General features: G+C 44.9%; 1 protein-coding gene across 4 annotated transcripts in view; it reads left to right on the top strand.

The window, feature by feature from the left end:
* The window catches only part of esyt1a (extended synaptotagmin-like protein 1a), a 155,199-nt gene that overhangs the window by 76,302 nt on the left and 61,290 nt on the right, over positions 1-17,607 (top strand). For 2 of the 4 annotated variants that reach the window (XR_010971233.1, XM_068024550.1), the window contains exons 2-5: positions 1,615-1,656; positions 8,125-8,259; positions 9,550-9,623; positions 17,457-17,529. Coding sequence is in view for 2 of the 4 variants with exons in the window: in XM_068024550.1 (XP_067880651.1) it covers positions 1,615-1,656; positions 8,125-8,259; positions 9,550-9,623; positions 17,457-17,529 (324 nt within the window). In the remaining 2 variants the exon portion in view is untranslated. Of the gene's footprint in view, positions 1-1,614; positions 1,657-8,124; positions 8,260-9,547; positions 9,624-17,456; positions 17,530-17,607 lie in introns of those variants that run through there. The other 2 variants (XM_068024551.1, XM_068024552.1) reach the window with 2 other exon arrangements.

Genomic DNA, 17,607 nt, shown 5'->3' with positions numbered 1-17,607 from the left:
AGATTTGTTTGTGGCCGAGATGATGGAGCAGAGGGGCCTATTCCAGTGCCATCAATGTATACAAGAGAGCTTACTGCCTTTATTCTGTCACACATAGATGAAATTATTGTACACTTGAACAAAACGAAATGGTGATTTACTTATTTTGACTATCAGCTGATTGCTGTAATATTGAATACAATGGTGGCCATTTATCTGGTTTTGTACTGGACAGTTCGGATTTCAGCGCATTTGGCCCCATTGCAGTACTGGACACCCTTAGGTCTGGTATTTTGAAGGTCGCAATGCAGTGGCTCAGCCTGAGGGGAAGGTCCATTCACTCGCGGGCATTCGTCAATCAATGTGGAAATGATTTAAAATTAATGATATCACAATCAACCAACTGGAGTCTGGGTGGTTCCAACTGGCCACCCTACCAGCCTTATTGGTTGAATGTTCTCACGACATCATGAAATCATCTCCAGGTCAGTAAGTACCCATGGGGAAAGGTCCTATTGGACCTGTCCTGTATCCTCATGACGCCACCCTCAAGTTGTCCTACCAGCCACATTGGCTAATATCTACGTCAGTCATTGAAAATCATTTCCAGGTCGGTGAATGCCTGCAAAGAAAATCCTAGAATTGTCCCCATCACCACACCCACCACCATTCACCAATTGAAACTGTTTAGAGAAGATGGTTGTTCTATCCAGAATGGTTAAAAGAATGTGATTTCATTAGCAAAAAGCATGAAGGGAGTATTAGGCATTTGTTAGTTACTATACCACAGATATTAGTTATATTGGTAATTGTTACTTAAACTTAATAAAGTGGTTCAGTGCGCAAAACATGCAGTTGTAGTGCTCTGTGCCCGTTTTCATTAATTATATTGGCAGGCCTTAAGCTCACATTTTTGCATGTGCGCATGCACAGGAGTTGGCGCGCCGGGGGGCAGGTCTATGATCACTATTCCTGGCCTCCGCCAGTGGCTATCCTATGACAGATACCAAGGTGAGGCTTCCTCTGGTCACAGTGTGTAGCAACGTTATAAATGCCTTTTTGTGAAAATTTCCACCTTAAAACTAAATGTGTTCACAATGAGAAATATTGGCAAAGAAATCTTTCAACAGTATATGTGTAAGAGTAGCTTTTATGCATTCCAAGACAGAGTTTTGTTTACTGGGACAGCAAGTTGTGTGAAGCACATTGACCTACACATGTTACGTGCTCCCCATGTGCAGTGCTTCATGCTGGGAGCACTCGTTTGTAAAATTTACCCCATGTGATATGAGGATTTGGTGGCTGAAGAGGGGTGAAACCTGCTGGCAGTAGATGCCCAGTGTTTTCACCTGGGGCCCTTAGGCCTCATCCATCAAAAACACAGCGCCATTAAAGTGGGGAATCTGGCAGGAAATGGAGCTGCTCCAACTTAACTGCTCCCCTGTTCTTTTCCCACCAATTGAAGACACCTCTGGTATTTGTGATGGTTAGTCACAAAATACATATTGTTTTAACACCAGATACTCTGGGGAGAGCTGCCTTTGAAAGGCTGTCACATTGCAGACTTGCCTGGACCGATTTATTAATCAGTTTATTAAAAGACTGACAAACTGACGATGCGTTGTTTCTTCACAGATTACCTTCCAGGATCTCGAGCGTACAGACTGGTTAAACAAGGTAGGAACTGCCTCATTAATGACTTTCTTTGAGTGTGAGGAGCTTTTTCTGCCTGTGCAGTGGAGGGTTGCTCCTGCAGGGAGACTGCACAAGATGCAATCCGATCCAGTGACATCATTGACTATAGCTCGATCAGCAGCAGATGTGGATGAATGTGATGAGTGAAGCTGGAGAGGACGTGCACTTAACCCAATTTAAATTTTCAGTTTTTATTACATGTATTTACTTAAGTAATAAATTGTTCCCTTTTCCCTTGATATATCACCCAACATCACATCCAGTTAATTCTTACAATTTGGTCGCAAATCTTGTGATTTCCAGGAATATTTCAAATGCTCACAACTTGTGGGGGGAGTTTCAAGTGGAACTTTTGACTTTCATGTGTGAATCGGGCACATTGAACGAAACGCTTGTGAAGTATGAGTGTTGACGATGTTGAGCATCCTTTTCAACCTGATGCCTTGTTGACAAAGACCTAGTTGCAAGTTTCTGAGATACTAGGGAGCAGCCTGGAGCAACTCGCCCTCTGATTCTTGCGGAGGCTTCAAGTGGAAAGGCACAACGGCTTGACTGAGATTGTAAAGCTTGCTGTGTGGGCAGTTTTCAGGCAGCACCCATGTCCTACCACTGTGTGATAATTGGAAGTCCCTCAAAAAGGAAAATCACAGGACCATGCAGATTTTTCTCTTTACCAGTTTTTCTCTCTCCCTTCTCTCATGGAAAATCTGTCCATTGTTGGATCTCGTGTTTGACGGGTGCCAACTGTTCTCTGGTCAGTCTTTTTCCCACCTCCCTAACCCTGAGGCCAGTTGTCGCACTCCAACTGCTGCCCCAGCAGAGAGGCTGAATAAATTGGGCCTATATATTCTCTAGTTTAGAAGAATGAGAGGTGATCTCATTGAAACAACAAGGTTCTGAAGGGTCTTGACAGATAGACACTGAGAGGTTGTTTCCTCTGGTTGAAGAATCGAGAACACGGGGCCACAGTCTCAGGATAAGAGGTCAATCATTTAGGACTGAGATGAAGAGAAATTTCTTCACTCAGAGGATTGTGAATCTATGGAATTCCCTACCCCAGAGGGTTGTGGATGCTCCATCATTGAATATATTTACATCTGAGATAGAGAGATTTTTGATCTGAGAATCAAGGGATAAGGGGAGTGGGCGGGAAAGTGAAGTTGAAGCCGAGGATCAGCTAGGATCGTATTGATCGAGGGGCTGTACGATCTACCCCTGCTTCTATTTCTTACCAGCTAACTGGGTTCAACTTGGGTCCCTGCGGTCAGTATGGCTTTATACCACACTAGGTGCCTTTAGCCACTCAGCCATAACAGAAGCTGGATTATATCGCTTTAAGGAAAGGATAACTGCAGATCGTTCAGTTTTCAGCCAGGCAGTGTTCTGGAGAAGGGACTGAATGCACAGAAATAGGAAAGGATTTTTAAAAATACCTAATTAAAAATAACTAAATAACGACATGTCCTTTTGAATAAATGGTCTGGATGAAGTATGACGAGGCCTTCTAAAAAGATTAGGATTTTTATACGGGTCTATAAAGTAATGAGAAACTAAAAGGAACATGTCTTTAAGCTAATTTCAGAATTAGGAGATTGTTCTGTTTATATTTTTTTCTTGTTAAGTAATTGGGATAAGCGAATACTCCAGTTCACTATGTGACCTTGGTTTGGGTGCAGTGCAGGACAAATGGTTTATTTGTACAGAAAAATGTATTTATGTTATGAACACCTGATTCCAAGCACTCTTCCACTTGGGAGGCTGAGGCTGTCCAGACAGTGACCCTGTGTAAAGACCCTATGTTACTGTGTTATGGCTACTCTGCATGCAGCTGACAACCACTTCCACAGTAGTAAAAATGTAGCTCTTGGTTTGTGTTGTTTTTCCACTAGATATTTTTCTCAGGCTCACTGCCACAACCACTCCCTACAACTGGACTCTGTCTTTACCCACCCAATATGTAGCCTTGTTACTGTATCCACGTGAGCTCATGTTACTACTTTCATTTCAGTACGCAGGAGAATAAACAGTTTGTCAGACTGTGGCTCAAGCTATAAAATAGCAGACAGATTATTGAATGGTAAAAGAACAGTATTGAACGTTACAGTAATTACAAACTTTACTATTCTCCACAGACCATCAAATATAAAAGTGCTCTGCCTGTGCTAAAATGCAATAGAAGACTGACCCTTGTTATGTATCTGTTTGGTACGTTGGAGCCTCTGACCTGTCTTAATCGCTGTCTGCTTCAGAATGTCCACCTCAGATGTATCATTCAAAATCATGAAGGTACACTGAAACAATGAAAGCAATGTAGAGGGGCATCTGTTGTTTGCGGCATTTCTCCTGTAGCTGGCGAAGGGAGAACAGCATGTCAATGGTGAATCTCTCTGCTCGAAAGCCACACTCTGCCTCAGGGTAGACACTCCAGCTTCTGGAGTCTGTTTAAAATGACTCGAACGAAGACTTTCCCCACTATGCTGAGCAGGGAGATTCCACGGTAGTTGTTGTAGTCACCGCGGTCACCCTTGTTCTTATAGAGGGTGATGATATTGGCATCGCGCATGTCCTGTGGTACTGCTCCCTCATCCCAGCACAGGCAAAGCAGTTCGTAGAGTGCTGAAAGTATAGCAGGCTTAGCACTCTTGATTGTTTCAGGGGTAATGCTGTCCTTCCCAGGGGCTTTTCCACTGGCTAGGGAATCAATGGCATCACTGAGTTCCGATTTTGTTGGCTGTACGTCCAGCTCATCCATGACTGGCAGAGACTGGGCTGCATTGAGGGCAGTCTCAGTGACAACATTTTCCCTGGAGTACAGTTCTAGGTAGTGCTCAACCCAGTGGTCCATTTGCTTGCGTTGGTCAGTGATTATGTCCCCTGATTGAGATTTGAGGGGGCAATCTTCCTGATGGTTGGCCCAAAAGTTCTTTTAATGCCATCATACATTCTTATGTTTCCGGTGTTGGAAGCCAGCTGAATACGACTGCATAGGTGTTGCCAGTGGTCATTTGCACAGCGCCTGGCTGTTCTTTGTGCAGCGCTTCTGGCTGTTTTAAGTGCTATGGATGTTAACTCGTTGGGGGCTTGTAGTTCAACAGTGCAATGCGCTTAGCGGCTATGACAGGTTCCAGCTCTACAAAGTGAGATTGAAACCAGTCTGTATTCTGCTTCACACGTTTGCCATAGGTGGTCATTGCCGAGTCATAGATGGTGCCTCTGATGTGGGCCCACTTGGTCTCTGCATCCCCTGTAGGAGTGTTTTGAAGGGCTTTTTCAAGTGAATTTAGAAACTTATGTAACAGCTGTGGATAAGAAATTCTGGTAGTGTTGATGCGGGGGTGGCCCTTCTGCTTGGAATGATGCAGCTTCTTTGGTTTGAGTCTAACCTTGCTGCACTCCAGGGAGTGGTTGGTGTCGCAGTCCGCACTGTGGAAGCTGCGTGTGATTTGAATGCTGTTTAAAGAGGCTTGCCTTGTAACGATGAAGTCCAGCTGGTGCCAACAACGTGATCTTGGGTGCCTCCAAGAAACCTGGTGACCGGGTTTAGTTTGAAAGAACGAATTGGTGATGCAGAGGTTGTGGTAGGTACGCAACTCCAGCAGTCTCTGTCCATTCTCATTCATCCTTCCAATGCCATAGCGCCCAAGGCAGGAGGGCCATGAGTCATGGTTGGCCCCAACCCTGGTGTTAAAGTCCCCCAGCAGGAACAAATGTTCAGTATTAGGAATGCTACTAATGGTCTTATGGAGTTCCTCGCAGAACTGGTCTTTAACTTCAGGTGGGGAGCAGAGTGTTGGAGCATAGATGCTCAGTAGGTATACTGGACCAGAGGCGGTGAGCAGTCAGATGGACAGTCTGCGTTCTGAGCCATTTGTAGGTGGCTCTATCGTGCTGAGCAAAGAGTTTCTGATGGCGAAGTCTACTCCATGCTGTCTTGGTTCTTCTGGATCCCTACCCTGCCAGTAGAAGGTGTAGTCTTTCTCCCTTACTGATCCGCTCGCAGGGAGGCTTGTTTCCTGAAGTGCTGCAATGTCCACATTGAGTATACTGAGCTTGTTGCTAATGATGGCGGTCTTCCAAGAATTGTTGATTTGTGTAACATCTTCCGACACATAGTTCTGACGTTCCAGCTTGCAAAACGAAGGACTGGTACCATCTTTCCGTTTTTTGTCGTGCTGTTTGGTGCGGTGGTAGACTCCAGAAGCTGGCTGAGCGTGTCTACCCTGAGGCACAGTGTGGCTTTCGAGCAGAGAGATCCACTATTGATATGCTGTTCTCCCTTCGCCAGCTATAGGAGAAATGCCGCGAACAACAGATGCCCCTCTACGTTGCTTTCATTGATCTCACCAAAGCCTTTGACCTCATCAGCAGATGTGGTCTCTTCAGACTAGTAGCAAAGATCAGATGTCCACCAAAGCTACTAAGTATCATCACCTCATTCCATGACAAAATGAATGGCACAATTCAGCATAGCGGCGCCTCATCAGACCCCTTTCCTATCCTGAGTGGCGTGAAACAGGGCTGTGTTCTCGCACCTACACTGTTTGGGATCATCTTCTCCCTGCTGCTCTCACATGCGTTCAAGTCTTCAGAAGAAGGAATTTTCCTCCACACAAGATCAGGTGGCAGGTTGTTCAACCTTGCCCGTCTAAGAGCGAAGACCAAAGTACGGAAGGTCCTCATCAGGGAACTCCTCTTTGCTGACGATGCTGCATTAACATCCCACACTGAAGAGTGTCTGCAGAGACTCATCGACAAGATTGCGGCTGCCTGCAATGAATTTGGCCTAACCATCAGCCTCAAGAAAACGAACATCATGGGACAGGACGTCAGAAATGCTCCATCCATCAATCTCTGTGACCACGCTCTGGAAGTGGTTCAAGAGTTCACCTACCTAGGCTCAACTATCACCAGTAACCTGGCTCTCCATGCAGAAATCAGCAAGCGCATGGGAAAGGCTTCCGCTGCTATGTCCAGACTGGCCAAGAGAGTGTGGGAAAATGGCGCACTGACACGGAACACAAAAGTCCGAGTGTATCAGGCCTGTGTCCTCAGTACCTTGCTCTATGGCAGCGAGGCCTGGACAACGTATGTCAGCCAAGAGCGACGTCTCAATTCATTCCATCTTCGCTACCTCTGGAGAATCCTTGGCATCAGGTGGCAGGACCGTATCTCCAATGCAGAAGTCCTCGAGGCGGCCAACATCCCCAGCCTATACACCCTACTGAGTCAGCGGCGCTTGAGATGGCTTGGCCAAGTGAGCCACATGCAAGATGGCAGGATCCCCAAGGACACATTGTACAGCGAGCTCGTCACTGGTATCAGACCCACCGGCCATCCATGTCTCCGCTTTAAAGACGTCTGCAAACGCGACATGAAGTCCTGTGACATTGATCACAAGTCGTGGGAGTCAGTTGCCAGCGATCGCCAGAGCTGGCGGGCAGCCATAAAGGCGGGGCTAAAGAGTGGCGAGTCGAAGAGACTTAGCAGTTGGCAGGAAAAAAGACAGAAGTGCAAGGGGAGAGCCAACTGTGTAACAGCCCCGACAACCAATTTTATCTGCAGCACCTGTGGAAGAGTCTGTCACTCTAGAATTGTTCTTTATAGCCACTCCAGGTGCTGCTCCACAAACCACTGACTACCTCCAGGCGCTTACCCATTGTCTCTCGAGACAAGGAGGCCAAAGAAGAAGAAGACACTGAAACAAAGGACATTAATAATATATCTCTCAATTACATTAAGTAGCCAGGCATTAATCAGATCCAAAACCGTGTTTTCTGGCACAAATATAGTTGTCAAGGGGATTCCCGAGTTTTAAAGCCACAATTTTAACCTGTTAATGAAGTGTAAAATTGGGCAGAGTTTAAAATGGGCATCCGACCCAAACCTTCTCCATTTCTGCCAGACGAGTTAGGTTAAAATTGGGGCTTTACTTCCTGGCTACTTAATTCCAGTTAACCGTGATTAAGTTTCTCAGGATTTTGTTTTGACCATTTTTAATCAGATTTGTATCTGAGATTGCTCATATAGCGAGTGGCTAATCTCTGCTTAGGAAGGGGCTGACCAGATATCTGCTTTCCTCCTGAGGGAGAGGAATAAATTTGGAAGGCAAGTTTCCATTGGACTTGTCTCACATATTGCCAAGCAACCAGTTACTGAACAACCTGGAGTCCTAAAAGATTTTTTGACTGTCCTGTTAGCTGGGGAAGGTGCATGGGATAAGTTTAAAGAAGAAGGCAAACAATAAAATGATAGGTCTGATGAAAGGTCACAGACCTGAAACGTTAACTCTGCTTCTCGCTCCACAGATGCTGCCTGACCTGCTGAGTATTTCCAGCACTTTTTAAAAAATTTATAATAAAATGAATCATGTTGCCTGGGGCTAGGTGCGATTGTTAGATCCAAGAGTAAATTCACAAATGTAACAATCTAACAGAGACTTTTTATCCGTAGGTTCTGCAGCAAGCGTGGCCATTTATCGGTCAGTACCTGGAGAAGCTGTTGGTGAAATCCATCGCTCCCATTATTCGGAGTTCAAACAACCACCTACAAACCTTCGCCTTCACAAAAGTCAGCTTTGGAGTCAAGGTAATTCAATATCTGTACAGATTAAATGGTGTTTCTCTAATGAGTGTTAATTTCCTCATAGCTTGGGTCTGAGAGTTTTTTTTCAGTGTTTTCTGCGGTGAACCCCACAGGTACATTTAAAGAACAAGTGAGTGTCAACCTTTTTCCTGCACCCTCCCCCAATTTTACCCTCTAGTGAAGGCACTGACTGACGGTACAGTACAGTTCCATGCACACCCTTGTGTACCTTGCTAAAATGGTGATTCTTCTCATCTAAGCCTTGACCATGAGTGTATCACATTAGAATTAGAACATTACAGCGCAGTACAGGCCCTTCGGCCCTCGATGTTGCGCCGACCTGTGAAACCATCTGACCTACACTATTCCATTTTCATCCATATGTCTATCCAATGACCACTTAAATGCCCTTAAAGTTGGCGAATCTACTACTGACATCTGAGTCCAAACCTATCCTCGTTTGACAACAACACGTTTGCCCTTCCAAACTTGGGTCGTGTGTGGAGAGAACATTTTAACACAGTTAAGTGAAATACTGGTGGTTTTAGAAAGTACTTAGTCTGATATTCCTCAGTAAACCACACCCAGGATGTATGTGCTTCCACAACTCCCCCTGTATTATTGATGAGAATAAAAATCTACTGAAATTCCAGTAGAATGCAGCCTCTATAATTAATGAATGTGCAGATTTCCAGATGCCCATCAGGATGATTTGGTCAATGATGAAGGTGCCAAATAAACACAAAAACCAAATGAGTGACTCATATCCGTTGCAGAGAACCATTTACACAACAGAGGGCTCACCATGGACGCTGATCCCCGTCAGGACCTTTAACATGGTGGATCATGGACACTGTTTACCCTCCAGTACCTTTATCATGGTGGCCATTATTTGGGTGTGAATTAAGGCAGTGAGCGTTGACAAAGTTTTTTGACTATCAGGACCACAACAGCTGAGACTGACCCTGTCTTCACTTAACATTTACATAGTGCTTTTCAATCACTTGGATAGCAGTCACCATAAACCTTGGCCAATGAGGTCAATTATTAACACTGACTGCTGTCCTAGTGGAGACAGCCAATTCAGCACTGGCCATGGAATGAATCTGAAGCCTTCAGCTGTTCGCTTGCTAAGTTTGAGTCATCAAGGGAGCTTTTACTGTTAGCAGCAGAAGCTTGTTTACTGCAGAGCATGCTGGTTGAAATAGGTTCCAAATATATCAAGGAAATGATAGTTGTTCAGGTCTGTGTTGCTGACTGGAGATCTGATCATACCTCTGAAATGTCTTTCAGCCTCTGAAGGTTCATGGAGTACAGGTGCATACAGGTACAGACAAACGGCAGGTCACACTTGACCTGCATATCAGGTAACTGACTCACTGTTCAATTCCACTTTCCTGCTTAAGCTCCAAGAACAAAACTCCTTGCATGTGGGAGCACATGCTGGCTGTCATAGTTATAATTTATTTGCCTGTTCCTGCTTGATATTTTAATCCAGTGCACTTCCCAGTCCCTCTGATGATACTTGTTTTTCTATTCCTTCATGACTGCTTTCTGGAAAACTGGGGTGTATCAATAAAGTGACATTACCCATTTTTAAAAGCCACTCCCAGGCCTCTGCTGTTGCTGCTGGGAGAGGCAAAAGGACAATCAAAAGAGTCTCGCATGTCCAACCTTCCTTCTCTCAGTCTATACTTTAGACCAGGAATTTACTGTCTGGGGAAGTGAGGGCCCAACCCATGTTCCACTCCTCTTTACTCTCATTGGGCAACAAGCTGCCCCTCAGCTATGTTGTGGGCGGTAAATGAAAGAGTATATGGCATCACTTGACTGATAGTGTACTGTTAGCAGTTTTTAAATCTCGTAGAATGTAGGAAAATATATGCAACACCATAATTTATAATATATCTATAACTCCATGTGCAGGAAGCTGCTCATCTGTGAGTACTTAGAGATTTGAATTTATCTGGGAGCCTCAGATATATGATCTGCATTTCCCAACGTCATTACCACATTGATGCTTAAATTACTTCATGACAAGTACCTCACAAGGATTCTGCTTGATTAATAGTTGCATAATGTTTAACAATGATATAACCTAATAGCTGCATCTCTGTTGACTGAATATTACCATTAAATGCAAGTGCAAAAATCCTGACTGGTGAGGCAGCTGCTGCATGCTTGTAAGCAGAATGACAATGAACTGAATAGCAAATTGTGAAGGAAGGTGGATGATGGTTACAAGAGGTGCAAAGACTTTGTTAAAGCAACAGCTCAGTTAGTACTACTTATAACTTCTTGCTTTTTTTTTAAACTGGTAAGTACATTATGAAGTTGCCATGTAATTATCCAGATTTTTGTTTTTAAAAAGAGGTGGCTCATCGTTAGTTAGGGTCATTAATTAGTGTGTCACAGACTGAGCTTGTGCTGATGTCAGGTGGGCTCTATTCTGGCCTCATTCTGACGTAACCTGAAATGTCCATATGCCACAGTGCACCAACAGCAATGAAAACGAGGACATCACCTAATAGAAGAAGTTGTAAATATATTTGCAGAAAGGAACACTTTATATCAAAATTCTTCCCTCCCCCACAAGTACAGTAATGTTCTTTTAAGAATAACTGGCCATCAGATGGTCCACTGGAATATCAATGGGCAGAGTCACGAAACAGTGGGTCGCTCCGAGTTGCTGATCTCGGACACTCAAAATGGGAATGGAACATTCTAATAGAATTCCAAGGCTTACCTTCACAGAAGAGGGAAAATCAAAAAGTTGCTTTTGGGCTGCACCTGAGGGTGCAAAAGTCAGGAAATTGCACCAAGTATTCATTTAAATATTTTGACATGGCATATGTGATCCCCTTGTTCCAGAAAGGGTGTAAGGACATTCCTAATAATTACAGGCTGGTCAGTTTAACATCCGTGATGGGTAAGGTTTTAGAAACAATAAACGGGGGGGAAAAAAAGCAACAGACACTTGGAGCGGTTCGAGTTAATTAAGGGTAGCCAGCACAGATTTGTGTAAGGTAGATCACGTTTGGCTAATCTAATTGAATTTCTTGATGAAGTAACAGAGAAGGTTGATGAAGGGAATGCAGTGGATGTTGTTTATTTGGATTTTAAGAAAGCATTTGACAAAGTACCACATAAAAGGCTGGTTACCAAAATTGAGGCTCGTGGAATAGAAAAGTCAGTGTCAGCCTTGATAAAAAAAATTGGCTTAAAGGCAGAAAACAGCGAGTCGTGGTAAATGGCAGTTTTTCAGACTGGAGGATGGTAGACAGTGGTGTTCCCCAAGGTTCACTGCTAAGACCACAAAATGACTTGGATATTGGAATACAGAGTAAAATTTAAAAAAAATTGCCAATGATACCAAACTTGGAGGTGTGGCAGTGAGGATGATACCAATTGACTGCAACAGGACATAGATAGACTAGCAGAATGGACAGACAAGTGGCAGATGGAATTTGATACAGAGAAATGTGAGGTGATGCATTTTGGCAGAAGGGATAGGGAGAGGCAATATAGACTAAATGGCACAGTTCTGAAGAGTGTGCAGGGACAGAGGGACCTGGGGGTTCATGTGCATAGATCTTTGAAGTGGCAGGGCACATAAAGAAAGTAATTAGCAAAGCATTTGGGATCTTGGGCTTCATAAATAGAGATATTGAGTACAAAAGCAGGGAAGTTATGCTGAACATTTATGAAGCTCTGGTTAAAGGCCTGCTACCCGACCCGAACCCTACGGGACCCGATGACGTGTCTGGTTTGGGTTGGGTCGCTCTTCCGAGTCCGGCTTTCGGGCTCCGGTCAGGCCAGGTTCAGGTCAGACACGCATAGTAAAAGTGTTGTATTTTGCTCTGCTGGTAAGCGTTAAAAGTTGAAAAGCCTACCTGAGCTGGAGTCCGGGACATCAAGGAGGGAAACTGAGTCTGCGCAGTGAGCGAGTGAGCGTCGCTATGACGTCATCACGCTCGTGCTGCAGCTTCGGAGTTGCAAGGTAGGTAAAGTGAACATTCTGGTGGTTGGGTCGAGTCGGGCGCGGGAAAAAATGGAGGGACTCTGCCCGGGTCGGGCTCGGGTCCGATGTGGTTCTGTCTGCTACGGGTCAGGTTTTTTTTCCTGACCTGAGCAGGCCTTTAGCTCTGGTTAGGCCACAACCAGAGTATTGCATCCAATTCTGGTCACCACGCTTGAGGAAGGATGTGAGGGTCCTTGAGAGGGTGCAGAGGAGATTTACCAGAATGGTTCCAGGGATGAGCAATTTTAGCTACAAGGTTAGGTTGGAGAAGTTGGGGTTGTTCTCCTTGGAGCAAAGGAGATTGAGGGAGATTTGATAGAGGTGTACAAGATTATGACGGGTTTAGAGAAGGTAGACAAAGAAAAATTGTTCCCATTAGCTGATGGTACGAGGCCTAAGGGACACAGGGACACAGACTTAAGGTTTTGAGCAAGAGATGCAGGGGGTTTGTGAGTAAGAACTTTTTTACGCAGTGAATGGTAAGGACCCGGAAATTGCTGCCTATAAGGGCACTGGAAGCAGAGACAATGAATGATTTCAAAAAGAAATTGGATGGGCACTTGAGGGAAATAAACTAGTAGGGCTAAGGGGATCGAGCAGGGGAATGGGACTGACTGGATTGCTCTATAGAGAGCCAGCATGGTCGATAGGCTGAATGGCCGCCTCCTGTGCTGTAATGACTCTATGATGTGCATTCTGGGGCTTTAATGAGGCTCTGGCACAAGAACAGTGCAAGCACACGAGCAACTGGCGCAAAATTGTGGGCAGAAGGAATTGGATGTGAAACGTGCAGAAGGGCACATCATCCAATTGTCCGCTACAACCGTGTACAGCTGAGCGCAAAATCTATCCAATACCAGCCAGACATGACTAAATATAATTCATATCACTTTGTCACTTTTTTTAAAACTGAGCAACTCAAAGTCAAGGATCAAGGCCCAAAACCAGTACTGTGAAGAGTGAGACACTATATGGTTGTCACTTCAGCGGTTTAAAATTGATTCCAGTTATTGAACAAATAGTGTATCACACACTATCACTGTAACAGCACTCGGTAGATTGCAAAATCTTCCTATTTCTGAGTGCTTTTAACTGTTTTTAATCCAGCTTCCTGGCGTTTTTTGTAGCGTGCGGTTCAACTGCATTTCTCCGCATTCCGTGCAATGTTCTGAGGAGTAGCAGCCCTTCGTTATCAACCAGTGGATCTGCTGGGTTCGTCAGAAATGTTTCACATTTGCCCCAAAATAAAACATTCCCTTTGTTGTAACGCTAAAGCTTTCTGCTTTGCAGGGAGATTGTTACAGAGGAAGGTACTGGTTATGGAGTGAAAGTTGGGAAGTGAGGTCAATGTTGGATTGCTTTAGCAAAGAAACAGTATGAAATGATGGGCCAAATGGCCTCCTGTGCAATAAACTTCAAATGCAGATACAATCCTTGAGTTTATGATTCTATTAACGTGGGGATTGCAGGCATACCTGTGTCTGTGTGTCAGGAGTGGGCTGCGCTAAATGTTACAATTTGGGGTTCACCTTTAATCTGCACATAGGAAACTCAAGCTGACTGGCTGCCAGCTACAAAATCTTACCAGTCAGTACCCCATTTAAATGGCAGATGCTTGTCCTTAAAGGGGAGATGTTTCTTTCTTCTCTGAAATGCATAATGGATGGAAGGAGCAACTTGGCAATACCTCCCCTTCAATGATAGAGCTCTGGATGTCCTGTTACAGAAGGTGCAACGAAAAAGGGTAGAAGGCCCTGCTTCTTGCAAATACAACAGTTCAGGCTGACTGGAAGGAGATGGTGGAGCAGGTTAACACAATGTTCCATGTTCAATGGACCTTGGAGCAAATGTTTAAGAATTTTTCAGGCATCAGCAGAAGTTGAGGTGGCCCTCATTTTCTTCTCCCGGGCCACTGTGGCAGGCATTGACTAGGCTGAGTTTGGAGGCATGGTGCCACCGCTCTGCAAGTATTCTTTTTTGATATCTTTCTTACTCTCCCTCCAATGAGGCTGCCTCACACACAAAATACCTTTTGTTATATTCACTAGGGGATGCATTGTAATTGACTGTCCTTTTCTCTCTCTTTCTATATATTCCCAATATGAGGGCCCAGAACTAGGTGACACTATGATCTCTTGCACATCACACCAGGTTGCGTCAAGTGCTATCCTCCACTTAGCATCTGTCCAGCTGCTGGCGGCAATGAGTGAGTTTGAGGAAGGGCTATCTGGTAAAGTACTATGCACAAGTGAGGAGGAGCAAATGGAGGGGACAGTAGAGGAAGTGTCCAGATCAGAGTGTCTCCCATCCATGGGCAAAGGATTGCTATCCATGTAAGTCTGCTTTCAGACAGCATGCAGCAGAGCATCTTGGATGTACACTGCAGTGCTGTAGGAGGGATTTATTCAAGTGCAGAGTACCAAGGAGAGATTGGCATCTTCACAGCCCTCTGCAGGGGATCCCCAACCAGTGAGGGGCCAAGGACAGAACTGTGTTCCCTCAGGAATTCTGCAACTCGAACCATGGAGACCTTCAGCATCCAGTTTCAGGAGCTGCTGGTTTTCAAATGTTTGGAAAGGTGCTCGGCTGAAACAGCATTCAAGACACCCAACGCTGGGTGTCCACTTGCAGTGCCCATCACCAATGGTATAGTTGCAGAAGAGGCTGGCTTCCTCTCTCAAAGGGTCTCATTCTCAGTCCAGCCAGCCCCCATGAAGGATTGAACAAGTACCTGAGAGTAGACCGCCTCGGACAGCTAGCTCCAGCCATTGAAGGGACATCTGGAGCTCCTGCACCCAGTAGATCACAGCCGCAACCATCCCAGGAGGCTGGTACCTCTCCACCAGCTCCTGTCACCACAGTTGCTCTTCTAACTTGGGCAGTACCCTGTCACATTTTAAGTTTAAAATGTGGCACTAGCCCACCTTACACAGTTGCCAAGAAAAAGTATGATTGTTGGAAATGGATCATTTCAATTTTGTACAGGTACTGAAGTAAATTATGAGACTTTATTTTCCCCTTCCATTGATATTTCAGTGCTGTTTTTGGTTGAAAGTGGAGTGCAGGTAATGGAGGGCGACCTGCCAAGTCAGCATAGCACCTGGGAATATGCTGTTTGTGTATCTGGCACTGTTTGAAATCTCACTTTGGTGAAAGATGGTAGGTGGGTGTAAGTGTTGGTTACCAGACGTAGTTTTGTAAGAGCTTTGGGTCATTCTCCTTGCATAAACATCATGACCCTCCGTTTCTGCCTCCTTCCCAGCTTCATGTGGACCTTCATTGGACTACTCCACCTTCCAGTTTCATGCTCGTCTCTCTCTCTCAATTGCAAAATTGTGTCTGTGCAGCAGACAGTAATAATTTTGTGGACCTTGGATGGAGTGTACAGCACCCCACCCAACAGAATTGTTGCTTCAGCATTCTAATCGTGTGCTCCACAGTGACATGGGCCTCATTGTAGTTGCTGTGTGGGGGTTTCTAGCTGGGGTCAAGTATGGGTGCAAAGGATAACCCTGATCTCTGTAGAGAGTGGTCTGGTCATTCTCTTAGTACCTTCAAACAAAACAGATGCTGTGGATTGCTGCAGAATAAAAGCATTGTGAGTACTCCATGGGTAACCGCCAATAATATGCGGTGGAAAGCTACCATGCACGTTAATGGAGTGATGTCCCTTCCTCTGTTGGCACTGGAGTTATTATGGGGAGTGTTAATGGCTATATGGGTACCATCTAAGCCTCCCAGGTGGTAAATTCCTGTGTCCTCTCCAGTGGGTGTATCTCTTCCACTGGACAAACGCTGCATCTTTTGTGCAGGAATGAATTGCAGCTGATTGATCTGGTAGGTGTGTCTTCACGTTAGCCTGGAAAGATTAATGCAGTGGTGATCCTGGCAGCAACAGGAAGCGCTGTCCCGACTTGTGCGATCTTCTACAGTCTAACATACGGACCTTGCCTGTAAATTAGGCTGCAGTAAAGCAGAGGTGTGGCTCATCTGACATGCCCATCTAGGAGTGGCAGGTGCACAAGTGCCCTTGATGGACCTTTGGATGCTGTCTCCTCATGAAGTGGCACTGCTCATCCAGATAATGCAGCAGTCTGGCAGTGGACACAATGAGTCCCATCCTGGCAACCACCCTGGGTGCCACTTGTAACACTGCACCTATATTTGCCGTTTGAAATGCAATGCCACACAGAAAAAGGAATGATCGTGCAAAAATGCAGCATCGGGAAAAAAATATTTTCAAAATGTTCAATGCAATTCCTTCAAAGTCTCTCGGGGCAAAAATTAATTTGAAAATCCAGCCAAAGCAACAAACTTTAAGAGGGCCTATGGCACAGGCTTGCTCTAGCACCATCGTCCAGATTTTATACCCAAACATGGAACCCAACTTTGTTAATTAGAAAGCAAGAACTTGCATTTGCTTATTTCACAACCTCAGGACATCACAAAGTGCCCGCAGTCAATGAAGTACTTTTGCCACATTTCAGACATTATAACAGTGCACTTCAAAAGTACTTCATTGGTTGTGCAGTGCTTTGGGACATCCTGAGGATATGGAATTTGCTATATAAATGCAAGGTCGTCCTTTCCGCAGAATTCCTCCCAGGTTTGCTGTGTGTATTTCTACATTTTATGTGATGTATCTCACAAGTAATGTGAAAAAATAATTGAATTTTTTTTTTTAAATAACAGTGCTTGGACAGCTTTTTAACTTAGCAAAATTTGAGTTAAAGCTGCAGTCAATTTAGTTTCTCATCTCTCTCTGCCTTCCCCAGCAGCACCCCCCTCCGCCCTCCCTCCACAACCACCATCACTACATGGGAGGGCAGTTAGTGTCCTACTCCTGGCCTCTGCCAGTGCTGCTCTGTAACTGGACTGTGGCAGTATGTGACTGCCCTCAGTGCTTTCCTCCAACAGTCTGGCCAAAGAAAATCCACTAGCACCTTTGACTTTAGGTAATCAGCTACGATGGTTGACATTAGGGCTATAATCCAGAGACCCCTGATCTCATACTGCCTTCAACTCACTAACTGACGAGCCCCGGATCACAATTGAACGGATTACCTAAACAATCCAAAAATAAAAGGACACGGCTCTGCCCCTTGCTTTTGAAGCCAGTATACTGTACACTTGCAGATTCTCTAAAATGGGGTTTCCTCTGTTGTCTTTCCCTCTGTAGTTACATTGGTGACTGTGAAATCAATGTTGAAGTGAAGAAGTATTTCTGCAAAGCTGGAGTGAATGGTATCCAGGTAGGTCATTTGATGGGAAATAGTAAAGTTCAGCGCACCTTGTAACTTTGTTCCCATTTCGTTACACCTTTGTTACAA

Source organism: Heterodontus francisci, chromosome X (assembly GCF_036365525.1).
Source record: "Heterodontus francisci isolate sHetFra1 chromosome X, sHetFra1.hap1, whole genome shotgun sequence".
Classification (NCBI taxonomy): domain Eukaryota; kingdom Metazoa; phylum Chordata; class Chondrichthyes; order Heterodontiformes; family Heterodontidae; genus Heterodontus; species Heterodontus francisci.
This window is presented reverse-complemented; position numbering and strand designations above follow the sequence as displayed.